The 18,572-nt window shown below is 36.3% G+C and overlaps 1 protein-coding gene across 8 annotated transcripts in view; it reads right to left on the bottom strand.

The window, feature by feature from the left end:
* Positions 1-18,572, bottom strand: part of ZDHHC14 (zinc finger DHHC-type palmitoyltransferase 14) — a 94,492-nt gene that overhangs the window by 24,637 nt on the left and 51,283 nt on the right. For 6 of the 8 annotated variants that reach the window (XM_063151346.1, XM_063151347.1, XM_063151348.1 and 3 more), the window contains 2 exons: positions 16,214-16,386; positions 7,166-7,324 (listed from right to left, as the gene is read on the bottom strand). In XM_063151346.1, coding sequence (XP_063007416.1) covers positions 7,166-7,324; positions 16,214-16,386 — 332 coding nt within the window. The remainder of the gene's footprint in view (positions 1-7,165; positions 7,325-16,213; positions 16,387-18,572) is intronic. The other 2 variants (XM_063151353.1, XM_063151350.1) reach the window with 1 other exon arrangement.

Here is an 18,572-nt window from a genome sequence, read left to right as displayed (position 1 = left end):
GAAATTTCTGTAACTGTTACTGTCAGTAACAATAACAAGCAGTATTTCATTACTCTTTCCCAAGTGATCATCATATTTGAATTTAAATAATAACTTCCGAGGATAGCCAGCACCCCCATAACTAAATCCAAAGGATGAAGCTTCACAAGATAACTGAGCCAATCCAAAACCATAGTAGCAGTGAAAGAGATGGTCAAATGCTGCCTTTTCCTGCCACTTCATCCCACTTTCTTCTTTTTAAGCTGATGATGAATCAATTCAGTTCCCTGGACTACCAGGAAAGAAAAAAAAAAGGAATTATTTTGCTCACTGATGAGTGAGAAAAACTGACTTACCAATGGCTGTGTTACCAAACGGTCTGTGAACAGGCACAAACAAGAGAATCAGGGAAATAAGGAAAAAAGAAATAAAGATGAGGACATTCAAATCCCTTTGGAAGAAGCAAGCTGTCAGCAGGACTCAGTGTTCTCATTAACACTCACCCAAGTGGTCTGATGAACACTCACCTAATAATCTATGCTAACTGTATAACAGAAAAACACTCTACCTCATACATTCCCCATTTTTTACCTTCCCTGAAACATTTATATTTAAAACTTGCATAAGAAACACTAACTGCTGGATATCTCAGACAAAAGTCAAACTGAGAACATTTCCCATTTTACTGAGCAATGGCCTTACACATGCAGCGCTTCCTTCAGAAGCCGCACCAAAGCACGCTCCTTGCTGCTCAGAACCAAAGAGTCAAATCTCTACTTTTCCACAGCACAGCATGTAGACTCCTAAATACTTAAATGTTCTGCTTCCATTTTTCATTCACTACACTCCAGGAAACCGTGCACAAAATGACCCAAATGCTTTCCTTTCCTTTTCAAAACATTTAATGAAAGCCTAATAATTTACAAGGAACGCAAAAGCATTTTTAAATGGAACACTTGTAGGCCAGCTTGTCCCTTCAGTTTGCAGTATTTATTAACTGTTACCTTTTTTCTTTGCTCAACTGGATCACTGCACACCGGCACACATTTTCTAAAGCTCAGTGTGAAGGTAGGACTCAAAGACAAGAAGTCGACAGGTGGAAAAATATCTAGGTCATGTTACCAGGAGATTCCAGTGAGCAAAAGTCAGAATTCACTTGGTAATTTTTCCACCCTGTGCAAGTAAAGGATTGTAGGACAAAGGCACATACCTAAGGCATCCCTGAATGTTACTATCTTTGTTCAAAACATGCAAACATATATGTCATGATTGGAAAGAGTTTGGAAATCCTGCATCAGTAAGAAGTCACATTACAGCTCAAGCAACTGGGCCAGGACGACTCAAAATTACTTTGATAGTAGCAGTAGTACAACACAGAACTACAATGTTCATTGTGAAGGACTCACACTGAGTAATTATGTAGAGACTGACACATCTGCATGTATTTATAATGGTGACAATTAAAGCTTTTTGAAGGACTATGATGTCATGATATGATCACATCTATTTGGGCTTCTTGACTTCACATTGTGTACAACAAATAGTGCCTTCAGAATTTGATTGTTCTTTGAAATGTTTAAGAAGACAAATGAGGTTTTTAGAAATCCACATAAGAAATATGTTTTATTACAAAGAGTATTTATTTTCTTCTAAGATATAACAGTCCAATCCCAACTGCTGAAAGTGATGCACACAGGCAGAAAAGCAAATATAATCACTAAATTAAGTTCTTTGAAGTCAGTTCAATATCTGATAATTTAACATAACAAAAAAATTTATATCCAATAATCACAGCATATTCATAACAACTATCCTTAGCTCCAATGTTCAGTTTCACCAACTGAAATCACCACTATTTAGAAAATTAATTTTTAAATAATATTTTAAAAACCACCCCCACTGATAGGATTTGCCATCAACTGGCAACGGCAATCAAATACTTGAATCAATTTAATTAACACACCATTCACCTGCCTGACAGTCATTCCCCTGACAATACCTTTGCTGTTACTTTTGTGGAATGAAATCTGAGTAGAAATCCAAATGAAAAAAGCAGTGAATTACAAAAGATCAATTGCAGATTTCATTTATAGGCACACTGATGTTATTTTAGAACATCTGTTATGGACAATGCACAATGGATCCTTTAAATCACCAAGCTTCAGCACTTTCATACACTGATTCCAAATCAAAACACCCCATGAAAACCAAACAGCAAGAAAGCATCTTCTGGCCCTCATGTTGGGAAATACCAAAAGTTTACTTCAAGTTACATTCTGGACTCATCTCTCCAAGGTGATGTAAACTGAAAAAACTGAAACAGTAATGTGACACCAGTAAAGATGGGCCTCTATTAATGAAAAAAATTAATAATGTGCATGGGTATCTACAACAAAAAGTCAGTCAGAAAAACAAACACAAGGGTTATCAACATGTATTTCACTTTCATGACTGTTTAAACTGTTCCAGACAGCTACGCTATTTGGGTGGGGTTTTAAGAAAATAAGTTGCACTAACAACTTTTTGCATGCTAATCAACTTTAGCAGACCATTGCTATTCACAAAAGGAAAATAAACATGTTTAATTTTCAAAATAAAAATAGCAATTGATTTATTAGCAAAACATCCAGCCATTGCCCTAGGATAGCTCATAGTAATTAAACTGTATTGTCACATAGATCTCTTCACTGCACTCACCAATAATAAATATTTACTAATTAACAAACTCCTTTGGCTGCATGCACATTAATGGTGACACTTTCAAAGGCAGCAGCAGAATGGCTGCTCTTTGTGGGGTACAAAGAGTGCACAGTGAAGGAAGGACCTCAGTGCTTCACAACCTCTCTTTACGTACCCGTTCGAGTACAAACACCCTGGCACACCCACACAAGGGCCTGACACACACCCAGCTGTGGAGGAAGGGATTTTAAAACCCCAAATTTGTCCCTAGAGGAAGCATAGTGTCCTCACCAAGTAACAGCATTCACAAAGTTTACAGATTAGTTTTTCTCTTTTCTACAGGAAAGCACATTTTTTACACACTTTCACTGCTGTCTTTTTATTGGAATTTTAACCATTCTGCAAATTGATTCTGCACTGAATGTAAATATGTGTTTATTTTCCTAGGTTTCTAATTTTTTTAACTGATAATTTCTCTCTTTAATATTTACTTTGACATCTTGAGGTTTACAACATCATTTACAGAGTCAGATGTTCTGATCATCTCTGCATTTTTTCATACAAAGACCAATGCATAAGCCACAACGTCTCTTAAGTAACCTATAATACGATTTTCTTTCTTAAAGAGACTGACATATTTTGCAGTCCATTGGCTTAGGATTTAGAAACCCTGACACACATGCCATCCTCCCTGAATTTCCAAAGTACATCTAATTTCACAAATGGCACAATCATAAATAATACATCACTTTTGAGAGTGCTCGTGTGTACTCCATTTGGCACCTTCTTGTTCTACCTTTTTGGGGCACACAAACAAAAAGAGTCCAAGCCATTTCTCAACTGTAAAAACTGGGAAAAATACATAAGAGAAGAAAGAAAAAAGAAAAGAACGGTCACAGCAGCCAAATTTGTGCTTTTAGCTGTTCAGCAAAAGGGTAATTTTAAGACAACCGGAGCTAAGGTTTAACAGGTTCAAAGTGAAGTAAAAACTCTATTCACTGCAGGAAATGTAAGGAAGGAAATAAGCAAAGGCCACGAAAAGGAAGTGATGGCAAGAAAGGAAATAATAAGATAATGAAGAAAGAGTGCTACAGAACAGAATTAAAACCAAGCAGACCAAAGTCCTGACGAACACATTGCTTATAAAGGACTACAAAGTCCTGAGAAAATTGTTCTCAGAAACACTGTCTGCGTCAGAAAAGCCAAACTGTTACAATGCCACTCTCAGCCTGCTTTTGAAGTGATTGATGTTCTTTAGCCAGGAAGATGGGGATATCTGGAGTAACTACAGGGAAAAGCTTGTCCCCAGATCACATTGGTAATTCTCACTGTCTTACATTGTCTGTGTTATGTGTGCTTTGGAAATTAATTACCCACATTGTTTAGATATAGCCATGTGCTTCTTGTTCAGTTTTCACCATAGAAATCAAATTAAACAAAACAAAAATTATTTATTAAAACCCAACAAAAAGGATATTACACAGTCAATGTTCCAATGATCAAAAATAAATTTAAGAGCTGCCATTAAGTTGTTTCAGAAGCAAGTCCAACCACTGCCTTCTTTCTAGCATTACATAGTGCCATCAAAACCTCTTGTCAAGACACAGCAATAACTACCTTGAGCTCAGAATTTATGTCTGGTTTGGTTACTTTTATCCTGAAGTCTTTATCTCTTGTGTTCAGATGCATATTATGTTTAACTCTGTAATTCTTGAGCAACATAATGGTACACAACCCTTGAGGGGCTAACTTCCAACTGACATTCACAGAGGCAGTTAAGAAAGCAAATCAGGAATACACCCAAGGTATGTGCTTCAGGGAACACTTATTCAATCAATTTTTTTAAGGTATTACATAAATGGAAGAAACGACATTTGTATGAAACTAGAGATTTTTCTAGACACTACTAGGAAAATACTGTAGAGCTAAAGGAGTCTGAATTATTACCATGGCTAGAACTCAAATTAGCTCTTTTCTTCTTTTTTTTCTTATTTTAAGCTATTTGTTGTCATTTTTATCTACAAATACCACATAGACATTTATAAAAAACAGTGATGAAACAAAAATCAAACAAGGTCAAGTAACAGATATGCTTACTAAACAATTAGAAATAAAAAGTAAGTTTTTGTATGTACTTACATATTTAAAATTCTGCCATAGATGCCTTACAGAATAAAAAAACAATTATAGAAAACTCAGAGTGAAAGAACCTCACTTTCACCCTGCATTCATTTGCTAAGTATCATAAGGCACCTTCAGGTAAAGTAGCACACTGTTTTTTCTGAGCAGTGCTGGTTTGAGGACAGACTCCATTCCTTTACCACAGAGTCTCTGTAGCTGGTTTGTAACTGCAGCAAAATCTTTGGAAATGATGTGGTAAAAAGGATTACATGGTCATACTAGTAGTGAGCTGCTTAAATATCATATGTTATGTTTAAATAGTGTAAGTTACTTAAATGTCCAAATGCATGTGACGTAGGACTACTTGTGCACAGGTTTTGTTAAATCAGTAAGGAACAAACAAACAGTGGCCCAAGAATACTCATTGCTATTAAAATATTTCTTCAGAAACTAAATAAAAGCATCATCATATAGACCATACTAACTTAGAAGTGGTGGCAAACTGCATAACACACTCTGATTAAGTGTACACTCCCAGACCGCTACATTTCCACAGACACACAAGCCATCCAGTTTTCTTGACACCTATTTTTAATAGAAAATTGTTGCAGGTACTTGTAGATCTCACTTTTTGCATTCAAATATTTACATGACAAACACCTGTATCAAATCAGGAAACAAAGCTACTATACAGTGCACCCTGAAAAAGTCAACTTATTGTAATTCCTATTATAAACACTGAAGAGAAAAACCACAGCAAATTCATTCAATTAATTTAAAACAAATAAATCCAAATTTAAAACAACTCCAAATTTAAAAATGTACAAGAGGAAATTACAATGATCATACCTATCTTATGAGAAGAAAAAACATCTCAGTTATATAAGTAATTTACTCACTCTTTTAAAATAAATATTAATAATAATTCACATCTGTTTTTTCATCACAGACATGATCAGAAGAATGTGTAAGTTGTTTCCCTACCATCACTACTTTAATGTTTTACAGAACAGGTTTTCCAGATGTGGTATGAAAAGGACACAGATTACAGAATAACCTATTGGAAAATCCTTTATATCAGTGCATTAAAAAACCAAACCATTATTTTAAAATAAGCTTCAGGTTGTACACGTGAAGTTCGCTCTTATGTTTTGCTCTCTTGGTAAAGACAACAGCTTTTCAACTTTTATTTATCACACTAGACAACAACTGTATTTACATATTATCCATTTTGCTGAGCAGTATCACAACACTGTAGTAATAAAGTTACACATTTGTTAAAATATTTTTCTGAAAAATGTACCAACTGCATTTCATAAACATCCCTACTTACTCAATAAAAGCAAGCTCAATAGCTTTTGCAGCACTTACAAAATTTTAACACATCAGAAAAATTTATTTACTGAAGGAACCATCTACAGATACCAATCAATTCTATAGGGCCAAAAGGTTAATAAGCTTTTCAGTCTGATGTAAGTGCATTCCCTAAACCAGTATCATCTAAACATAAAACTCCAATTCTTCCAATGACTGCTTTATATCTAAAAATATCACTGCTGAATGCTGCAATTACGTTTCTCAGCTGGAGACATCTTTCTACATTATTTTCTTCAATGCATAAGATCCAGACTCAACAGTGTGTTAATCAACTGCCCTAAACTGCAAATGTGATCTAATTAACTGGAAACCACTCAGATTTGATTGGTAGGGGTTTTTTTGTTTGCTTTTAAATCCAAGCATATCTTAATCACCTTGTCTGACCTCCACAGAAAACAGTAATGAAAAGGACAAGATATTCAGAGAGAAAAAAAACCAACCCCATAATTATAAAATACACTTAGGTCCTGACAACATGTACTTACTCTCAAAAGAGCATGTTTGCCCAGTAATTTCTTATGGATTCTGACATAAGTACATCTAGTCATAAATCTGCTGAAAGGTAAGAATCACCTACAGTGTGTATTTTGGTCACACAGCCCTAACCATTTGAACCATGCCTTACAGTTAGTTACTAATGAACTGGAGAAGCAGCTCCTTGCCCTCAATTTAGTCTGGTGAAAAAAACAATTCTGAGACTCCCAAAAAGCTTGGAAAGGTCATCACACATTATATGCGGCCTTATTTGAGTTGGGTGTGTTCTTTGTCATTAGGGCAGGTTAGAAAAGCCTTCTTAGACTAGCAACATCTGTTAGGCCAAGTCTCCTTTTCTGCCTCCTCTAAAATTCTTAACATTTAACAGATCTTGTAGGAAAGGAAGATGAACAGAGCAAGTCACCTCATGACTAATCTTGTCACTAACTGGTTTTTTTCTGTCTCCTATGGAAAGCATTCATTACAAGATATAAGCTACTCAGCTGAACATATGCTGTATCTTTCTTTTACTCACCTACGCAGTTATCACAAAGGCTGCAATGTGAGGCACGAGGTGGGCGGAAAATCTTGCAAGTAAAACAATATTTTAGTTTCACTGTCTGTCCATTGATGATCACTTCTTTTGTTCTGGGAGGGGGACGATATCCTCCTGAACTGCAGCCATTTGCTATATCTAAGCATGAAAATACAAGACATGAAATGTTGCACATGAGCTATGATGTATGCACAAAACTGCTCAATGGCATTCTATAGCAAATTTCAAATTCGCATTCACACATTTAAAATAAACAATTTTTCCTCTTCTAATTCTCGAGTAATAAGCAGCAAAGAGACATTTCATTGCAAATATCATCCAAAGTCAATCAATCTGAATCAAAGAAACCATTCAAAGCCAAGTCTCAAATGCTGACAATGACCTTGATCCCAGAATTCTTAGTTTCACACCCCCAAATAGCTCTTAGATAACATATTAAAGACAACTATAACTACTCGTGTAGGACAGCAAAACTTGGACATTACCGTTAGAATCTTCCTAATTTTTTCAGAATTCCTGTAATAACAAAAAATCTCCCTAGAAATGCTGCAGAAATTCTACAGCCTAGAAGAGAATCTGCATATTTGCTTAAGCAACAGCAGCTCTGTCATGAGCCTGGTGAATGTTGATATCTCTTGCATGCTGTGATACAACAGAGCACATTCACAAAAGTATCTTACAGCTTTTGCTGCTTACAAGTTTGAACACCCAACTCCCAGTGTTACTTCTACACACCTTCAAGTTTGTTTGTTGCACAAAACCTGTTCCAAACTACCTTGTTTGAGACAAGTAGTAGTGTTTTGGGTTTTTTTTCTAAGCTTCCTTTTAGTTTTATTTTAGGATATTATCAGTAATTTTTCCAATATCTAAAGGACTGATTAGGCAAATAAAGTTCAATTTTGCCCAGGCTGAGCTTTAGTCTGAAACTTCAATATGTAAAAATGGTGCCTTTTTCTAGGTCTATCTGTTCCTGTGTAATCACAATCAAATCAAACCACAGAAGGGGAAAAGAAGCCCCAAAATTTATTACACCTGGAAAACAGATCAGCTAAGACAATAGGGAAGTAAAATAAAATATTTTTCCAATATACGAATCAAAATACATTTCAAAGTCACAGTCAAGTCACTTGAAAAACTGCATCTTAAGTTGTCCCACTTTCATGTGGGGCTTGTTACTAAAAGATCTATGACTTTTATTTGAGCTCAAATTGTTAGAAATACCACCCACAATTTCGATTTCTGCCAATTACACAGCCTACAAATGATGTATTTTCCAAAAGGGCAACAAGAAAATCTCCCACCTAGCAAGGCATTCAAACCGGCAACAGCACAGCTGTGCTAGCAAAGGTGCAATTATACAACATGCTGATTTGGCAGCAAATCCAACTTAAGGAGTTCTCATCTGCAAAGTGCTCGCCCATAAATATGATCCATAAATATGCATCAATAAATAAAAGTCTTTGTGGGACACCACTGTAAACTTGACCATTAAAACAACCAGACTTCAAAAACTCTAATGGAGAAGAGGATGAAATGAAGGGAGCAATAGCTGAGATGGATGGAATCTAGATATAAAGCTCCTAAATATCCATTATGAGAATGAAGTGGTGAATACTAAAAAGAGCAGCATAGAAGCAGCCTCCTACAGCCTGATGAGGTAAAGACATTCACTTGTGTTGGATATAAAGCAACTCCTGCAATGTGCTTGTGATGCCTGGCCAGGTCGTACAACCTGCACATGGAAGCATGGATTATTGTGTGGTTCCTATAACTAGCAGTTATACTGATTTTGACCTCAAGGCCAATACTACTAGACAAATATTTCAGATTAAGTAATGCTACCAGTGTATTTCAGTGTAGAAGCTGAAAAGTTGTTCTTTGGAAACACAGCACAACTGTGTTTTATAGTATTTAAAGCTCTAGAGAGACATGGATGTTACTTAATCCAGAAGAAAGGGAAGAATTTCTTATAATTCATGTTACATTAAGAAAGCTTCTTAATTATAACCAATCAGCTTATAATAGTCACAGACCTTCCAGAAATCTTTAGGCATTACAAAACACAATGTTAGACCCATTTCTGACCATATTTTGGTCAAGATAAGACTTAAACTGTGAACATAAATATAGATCATTAGCCCTACAAATTAATTTTATTGGATAAAGCATTTAACACATGCTGGCATGGAATGTTCGTTAAAAACCCAAATATTTTCATTTGATACTCAGATTTAGGTGCATAATTATAAAAACACTACTGAAGTCTGAATTTCATCTAGGTGTAGATTTGTATGCTAGAGATACTGATGCATTAAATTTCCTAACATAACAGTAATATTTCAGATTTTTTTCTTTTACAAAATCTTATTATTCTTGAGTATGTACATAATAATTGAAATAAAATTACTTAAATCAGTCAATGGGAATTGTTTAGAGGGGAAATGCTCTTTTTCCTAGATAACCATTTATTTTGTAAAAGGCACATTGACTAAACCCAGTATTTCCCCTCCTTTCAAGAAGCTCATAAAGTGCACCACAATTATTTTAGATGGGCTCTGGCAGAATCTCAAAGACAACTTCTGTCTTCTCTGGTGCAGAAGTGAGACTACTGTCCAGTCCATTTTATTTACACCAGTCATCTAAGAGGATTTCCTCCCAAACGTTTGCAGGGAAGTTCACAGACAGCAATTCCTAGCTCTCCAAGGCAAATTAATCTTGAAATCCAAGGGTGAAAGCTCAAGCAAATGAAATAAGTGTAAACAGTCTTGCTGATTTTCCAGGGACTGAGAATTTTTCTCAAAATCCTAAATTGCACAATCAAACCTGAATGTTCCAGTCTTTCTGTTTACTAACAGCTTTTTCCTGGAAACAAGCTGCGGAGTAAGGTCAAATGTGCTTGGATTTAATACAATTTATCTAACCTAAGTGTGCTAAACATGTCCTGGTCTCACTGTGAATTTTCAGACTGTAGTTTGCCTTCAATTCAACTGCTCATATTTGGGGTCTAACACAGTTAAATCTTCAATATATGAGGTCTCTTTGAGGAACAGAAAGATTAATCTTTATGGAATCACCTTCTCCAAATAAACTGTGTTTGATCACTGCTACATTTCACTCATCCAACCTATTACTCATGTAGTAATGCAAGTTCTTTCAAAAAAAGACTAAAATTTACCCACTAATGGGATAGCCATCCATCCTCTCTGTTGTGACACATTTTAGAACTTCTTTAGCAGGGTTAACTGTTCATGCACTAGATGGGGCTCCAGCATTTTTATTACCATAATTACAAAAACCCCATGCAAGCAATTCATGTCCTTGCAGGACCAAGAGACCTGAACTGCTCCAAGAAAGATACTCCAAGTACTTAATGGAGATGCAGCACAACCTAGCAACCTCCTAATGGGACAACAAACTCCACTTGGATTTCTCAATTTATTATGCTACAAATAAGTGGTGCTGACAAAAGACAGAAGCTGCAAGTTTGTATACATATCACCAGGACTCTCCTGCTCAATCAAGAGTTGGATTTTTTGGCCAATGTTCCTAAGAACTTGAGACAAACAGCCTCTAGAAGGCAGCCCTACATTGTCTCTATACAAGCTTCATAACCATATCATGCAATGCTTGTTGACAACTTTAAAGGACACAATTTCAATCTTCAAACAAAAGTATTTGAGAAGTCAGTAAATTGAAACAATTCTAATGTTTCCTGAGGACTAAATGAAAAGGTAATGAAAAGAATCTTTATGTATAACCCATAACATCTGAAAAACAATAGAAAATATTCTAATCAAAATTAAACAAAGCCAGCCAACAATGCAAATCTCTAAGAAATGTCTTCCTGTGTGTTTAACTGTTCAAATTTAAGGTACCTGTTTAACAACAGTGGGCTAAAAGACAAAAGAGTAATTTATTTCTTGGAGGGAAGAGAACTTAAATGCTCTTGTTTCAAGACAGTAATCTCAGGGACAAACAAAACTGGGAACCTGGTTTAGACTGAAACCAGCAGCTGCTAACTGCATTCTTCACATAGTTTTTCATCTGATAGGCATCATGAGATACAGAACACATTTTGCTCCTGACTTTAAGGACTTGCTGCCTTAGATTTTTCTGCAATAATACATTATTTTCTTAAAAGTAGAATTTCATTATCTTCTTGAAGCCTAAAACTTCATGTGAATGGTATGCTCGTTCCCAGAAAGAAATGTAATATTTAGTGATTTGCTGAGGGAAAGAAGCACAGACAGGAAGAGCTTTCTAAGACTTGCCTGACACACAAAGTAATTTCACTATATTTATTTTAAGAATGTTGTTTAAGGGTGCAGTCTCAGGTACAACTATAAGCCTAGGAAGCTGGTATCTCACTTTTGTAAAGAAAGCAAAACGTGCTAAACATAAATGGTATGTATCTGTTCAGGCCATGGCCAGTTCTATGAAATGCCTGTGCTGTGGCACGGATTTAATTTTATAAGGCTATAATGAAATCCAATTGTGCATTTCAAAACAAAAGAAAGATAGGCAAGGAATTCTGAAGGAGTCTCAAATGTGGTCTTGAGCATCAGCGTAAATTAGACAGCCAATCTGCAGAGACAGTGTGCCAGTGTAGCTCATACATTGAGCTCAGGGCTTGGAAAACACAAAACAAGGAGGCAGAAGCTGTCCTGTGAACTGGCCTGAACTAATTGCAAAGATTAAATGAGGAAGATACACATAACTTATGACAGCCTGAAGAAAAATCCAAAGCATTTTAAGGCTGGGAGGATAAATTACCATGACCATCTCTTCAATTATCTGCATCACCTATCCAATGCAAACAAGATTGTTTTTGTGGAAGAATTGTTAAATTTGTGTATATCAACTGGACAAATGCTTTCCTGCTTACAAAAGCCATTCTCCTAGATTGAGTTATCCTTCTAAGCCTTCATATTCAGAAGTTCACAATTTTTCCACTTGAAGTGACTTAACAGTGACTTAACTGCAAGAAAGACACGTAACTGCAAAGAGGCTATGAAATAAGGCTGCTCTTAGTATTTGGGTTTCCATAGAAGAAAAATCCCCTCCCAGTATAATATTTTGTGTGATTGCAGAAGTCATGCCTACATGCATCATGACAATAATGTAATTACAGCTAGGGTACTCCTGGAAAAATTACTTTTCAATTTTAATGGAAGTTATAATTGAAGTAGAAATACAATATCAGTACATTTAATGTTGCATTTAAAGAAAGAAAAAATCCTGCTGCATTTCAGTGAAATTATAGTAAATAAAGTTACCCTCAGTGATTTTTACATTATATAAGCCTCATATATCTAGTTGCTGTTGTTCTGTTACATTATATGAAAACCCCAGCAAACTGGAGTACTTCAAGACTTCTGCTTCTCCTCTCTCTTAGGCCAAATGCACATGTGTAATGAATATTCTTACAGGTCCTGTTTTCCAGACTTCTCTGCTTAGCTGCCTTTATCTTGACTTTCTACATATGTTTTAGAAAACCAGACAGTGAACTGAGCCCTCATCACCACTGGGTATCTCAGAATATGTCACTTCTTCTGGTTCATGCAACCACTGTTCTTCTAACATGCCCCAAAAAGGATTCCTCCTTTTTGTAACATCTCAGTGCTAACCCAATCTGTTTGGAAATAATACTCAAGTCTCCTCTTCCTGCACAATTCACCACTTAGACCCCTTTCCATTAGTATTTGATTTCCACTTGTATTCATGCATTTTGTGGTTTTTCCCTAATGCTGTTCAAACTATTTAAAATACATTAAAAAAAAAAATCAAACCCAGTGATTGCAAATTTCCCCATCTCAGCACCAACTTCAGAATTAAGCATATTCCTCATGAACCCACAATCAGTCTCAGAAAGGTCCTATTTGAGCACTTAGCATTTGCTGCTAGAGTGACTTTTTGAAAAGGTACTTACTGACTTTGTGGCAATTTCATCTAGAACTTATTTCCTAAACTTATATAGAAAGAATCCTAAGCAGGACACCATCAAGAGCTTAATTAGAGTGAAAAATTAAGCAGATCTGCTTTCCCATCAAGACATTTACTCTTTCAGTGAAGGATATCAGATTGGTTACACTCCATTTTCTCTTGAAATACTTTGTTGCTTGTTTTGAGACTTAAATAGCCACAAGCCCCAATCCTTTGACAGTCACAATTCTTATAATTTGATCAAGTAGCATGTCTTTCCAGACAGAGAACAGTTTCTAGTGATAGAACTGACAGATTTCTATTAAAGCAGAACATTAGATAAACCAATAAAGATACAGGATAGTGGATTAACAGACTTTTAAACTACAACTACTTTCTTTCTTCTCTTTCTATCAGCTATCAAGAAGTGTACAAGTTATCTTCTGAGATCAAAGCAGTGTTGAATCCCACAGATTGTCCTCTGCTATTTCTCATTTCCCAACTACACAGCATGCCTGCAGCTTTTCTTTCTTCCTGTGACCTCTAACAGAACCTGTCCTGCTGTCTTCTACTGCTCCTTGCTGATTGTAACTGACTTTATTTTCCTTTTGCCTTTCCCAATATGCTTGTGCCATCCTTTTATACTGACCTTTAGGAACTATCTCCACTTCTGGCACTAGTAATCTTTTTGACCACAATCAAATAGAGTCAAAATGGCCTCTTATTACGCTTCCCAACCTTCCTCTGTATGAGGATAGCTTGATGATTTGCATTAAATATAGTATTTTTGAATAACAGAAGTTCCTTTTGTTTTTTGGACAATTTCTTTTTTCTTTTTTTCCTCAGTTCTTTTCAGTTTTTGTTTATCTATGAACACAGCAAATTCTTAAGAAATAACTGGTTTCCATTCCTGCACACATGGGGTGGAAATAGCAGCATGACAGCTCTGCTAGTCCCCTATTCTTCACCTAAAGAAGGCTGATAGCCTAGGTAGAAACATTTTTTGCTCTTAATATCACCACCCTGTTCCCAGAAAGTCATCTGAAAGGACAAAGTACTGACAGCTTCTTCAGAAGGTCTTATTTTGAGAACCATTCTTCCTAATCAGCTCATCCTGGTCTATGCTTTCTAAAGTAAAAAAATAAAGTTTTATACACTTCAAGAGAACTTCAAAATAGCATTCTTAAATCACAATTTGTTGTCTTGGGACATAACTGTTTCTCAGTGCATCTGTAATAATTTCTGGGAGGCTGTTTCTCAAACAGACCAGTAGGGCAGGGTAATACTCAGGTATCTAAGAATGATTTTAATAAAGTAAAAGCTAGAGATAGGCTACATTAGCACATTTTAGCAAAGAAAGTATTTGGTAAAGGCATTATTTTTAGGTGAGTTATCTTCCTTGTCTAAAATAAATTAATGTTAACCTTGCACCCCATCTTTAGAAGGGGCCTCAAGTTGAAAGGTACAGCAATGCATGATAGTTTTGGAAAATCTAGTCTTCTCTTCAGCTGCAGGCGCCATTCAGCTTTTCCTGCTGCACAGATAGCACTCCACTAGGATACACCTTTTACAGGCACATAAAAAACCACATAATGTAACAGTACAAAAATATTTCTCTCCACTTCCATTGTTGAATCCAGAATCACAATTTTAGGGCAGAATGATTTCTTATAGCTAGCTAGCTTGTTCCTCTATTACACTTGCCATAAGCCCTCATGCTTGGGGACTCCACATTTGCTGCCACTGTAATTCCTCGCTTCAATATTCCACTGGCCCTTCTTGGAAGAGTACTGCCTTTGCTACTGCTGAAGAAAAGACCATGGCTTTGATCAGCTCAGCAGCCTCAACCTGTGAACAAGTATACAATACCATTTCAAAATAATTATAATTTTTAAACACAAGTTCTGAAATTGCGGCACACAGGAGCAATTTGACTGTCCCCTCTAGTATATTCAATTTGTATTTTTAGCTTCGTATTTTGTCAAAACTCTGACAGATGCCAACGTAAAATTATTCTTGTGAGCTGCTTATTTGAAATAATTTATTTCCTGACATAGATCAGTGCTTCTGTGAACACAGGATAAATAAGAATTCCCAGAACAGGAACCTGTACCTGTGTTTTGCACTAAAGGTGGTACCTTATTCTAAGCAAAGAATTCCTTGAAGGAGATCAATAAAAGTAAATCATAACACTGGTTACAAAAAGGTGCTAAATGAATGCTTCATTATATTTTTCCATATTTTTATGCACTTCTGATATTCAGATAAATAGCAAACATTTTAATACTTCTATCATAAAAAGCCTAGAACTGCACTTATGGTATTAAACATCAAGGAGGCTGCAAGTATTTCTCTTGTGCTTGCACAGACTTGTTACCTGTCTTTTCAATTACACGAGTGAGCACTTCTCTGAAACTGTTTCAAAAAAATGGAACTTCCACTATAATATCAAAGCAGATATAGAAGCATTTACTAAGGTTGAGTAGCTTATTAAGCTCACAAACCCACTATTTATGAAGCAGTTGTGCAAACTCATCCTGTGTTCTCTTATCTATTCAGCTACTCAGCATATTTGTACCTGTAGAAGTCCCACTTACAGAATTTAGTTAACAATGCTCTTGCTAAGCGAGAATGGTTAAATCCAGCTCTATACTTTAATTGTGCTTGCTTTACTAAAAAAAAAAAGTAACATTTTTACTGTATATTAACACGGAGACTTTTCTGACTCTTTTGCATTATAAATAACATAATTAAATTCAGTTAAAATTCTGAAAATACATTGTTTTAAAAACACACAATTGTAGATCTTCTGCAATATCAGCTTTCTTGTCAAAAACACTTAAAAGATACAGAGAGATTTCTACCAGACTTGTTGAGAAGTATTTACAGTAATAACTATCACTGTAAAAGGCCAGGGTTTTGTTTGCTTTCTTGGTGAAGGACTGATCAATCATCTTTCCACAGGAATCACTGCAATGTCAGCAGACATTACAGCTGCAGAATAATGACTGTGGCAAGGGAGGAGTAGCTCCTGCCAGGAGCAGAGCAGCACACTGCCTTCACACAGCACATGCACCCTCGGGAGGAAAGGAAGAGACAACAGACCTTCGGTGTTACCTATTTGTCTCTCTAGATCTGCTGCCTCGTCTGGTGTTGCGCGGGGGAGGACACCAGGGTCACTGAAACTAGTGCGCAGCAGGGTCCCCATCACGAAAAAGAAAAGGATCCCACCAATTGCAGGAATGGCAGGGGTAATCTTCTCTGACAAATACGGGCAACTGCAAAAGGAAAAAGAGTCAACAATCAGCAACACACAATGCAACTTGCTCTCAAAAATTCTGCCTCTATAAATGCGTATGAAGAATTCACCTTCTTCTCATGATGCATTACTTGCCATGGAATGTTTACTGAAGCTGAAATTTCTGTTTATGTGTTCTGCCATTTTTCATAGCATATTCAATATAATAAAGGCACAAGTAGCATAATAATGACCTCACTATATGCAATACTCATTTACATAAGAAGATAAAATATTTTTATTGCAGCATAATAAGCTTATATATTTCTTCACCTGCTGCCCAATTACATAAAAGTAAATTGGGCAGAGAGAGGAAAGGGGAAATAACCTGAAGAAGCCCATAACATGAAGAAATAAGCCACACTGAAATAAATAATTAAGTCTATAAAATGGATTTATCATCCACCTGAAAGATGGTGCTCAAGAACATGCAACGCATTCCTTTAACAGTCTTGGTGTATCTCAATATTTTAACACGTCTACTGATTTTCCTTCTTGACCCATTTCTGGTAAGTTAGTAAATTTGTTTACTCATTTACAAAGTAAGAAGAATGCAAATGACAGTTCAACACACCTGGGAGCAAAGAATCCAGGGGCATGTCTACGGCAACATCAACAGCCCATGACCAGGGCAAAAATGGCTCTGTGTTTACCAGATTTACAATATACACGCAGGGTTTAAGACTGGATTACAGTTCAAGCAAATTTTCCTCTGTGCTTCACATATGATTAAATCAAAATGGACAGAAAAGCTGGAATCCAACCAATACACAAATATAAGTATCTCTTTACAGCTCTGCAAAAAGAAGGGATATGAACACTTGGACATTACAGAAGCACTGCAGCACCATCTTAGACAACACACAGGCTGAAGACTTTCTTCTTAGCTCTTATATTAAGTAGGTGTGGGTAGAATACCAAGATGGCTTCATGTACTTTTGATGTCTGCATAAGAAGTAATAAAATGAGCCTAAAAACAGAAATCAAAAATCAACAAGTTCTAGGCCTTAGGGCTTCATCTAAAGCTTCTTAATCAAGTTTAATTAACAATAGATTCCCTATTCCTGCTGACTGCCTGTAATGATGACTCAGACGTGCAAGCTTTTGCACTGCAAGTCAGTTAACCTCAGTGGAATGTTAACTCTAAGCAAGTGATGACAATGTCAGCTCCACTGTCCATCACTTCTGCAACAGGATGGGGAGAGAATGGAAACACTTTTCATACCAGCTGCCATGTACAAAGCATTTATCTCCCTGCATAACCCTCTTAAAAACACTTGGCTGCTTCACCAAACCTAGAGGGTTTCATGGATGCAGTGAGTCCATATGCACAACATGGTGTACACCATAACAAGTGGAAATCATCTCTCCCTACATTAATGCAATACTACAGGTGCAACAAGTTACAAAAGAATAAAAAGATACCTGGTTATTAAAAAAAGACGAGGCCCAAGAGATACTGGGGTTTCACATAACAAATAGACCACTGAAATGGTAGGAAACATCCTTCATATATATGCTTTTAGGAAAATCTTCAAAGGCCCAGACTTATTAAATCAGTGCTAGCTAAAGGAAGCAGCAGCAAGATGTAAGCCTTGGTAGCTACAAGCCTTGCTCCTCTCATGTCAGGAAAAGCCAGTCAGAACGAACAGCCAAAGAGAAGCTTTCACACTGCATGAATGCCCTTCTGCTCAATTTATTTCTGGCCACAAAGGACTACTGAAATCAAAACCATGTAATGTGCTCAGAGAAGAGAACAAATAGGCTGCAAGAACATATTTTTAAAAGGATTAGAGGGAATGTGTACATTAATGAACACTAAATATAGCACAGTTCTCTCACTCTTCTATTGCATTATTCATTTCGTGTACTCAAGAAATTGCAACTGTGCTGAAGTCTGTTGACCAAACAAGAGCTCTATGTGTGTGAAAGGTAACTTGAGATAATCTCAGGGCAGCACAGTAGGCACAGTACTATTTCAACACTTGCCAACACAAAACCAGCAATGGCATTACATACACAAATTCTCACTGATGCTCACAGGATGGAAACTAAGGGCCATGACTCCAACATGTTTCCTTTTAACAATAAATTCACACGAAAATGGTAGAAAGAAAAAACTGATGTGCTGAAATACTAAGAAAGCCCAACATTGCTGAAAAGCAA

Source organism: Melospiza melodia, chromosome 3, assembly GCF_035770615.1.
Source record: "Melospiza melodia melodia isolate bMelMel2 chromosome 3, bMelMel2.pri, whole genome shotgun sequence".
Taxonomy (NCBI): Eukaryota; Metazoa; Chordata; class Aves; order Passeriformes; family Passerellidae; genus Melospiza; species Melospiza melodia.
The sequence above is the reverse complement of the archived record's forward strand: the minus strand, read 5'-3'. Positions and strand labels throughout refer to the sequence as shown.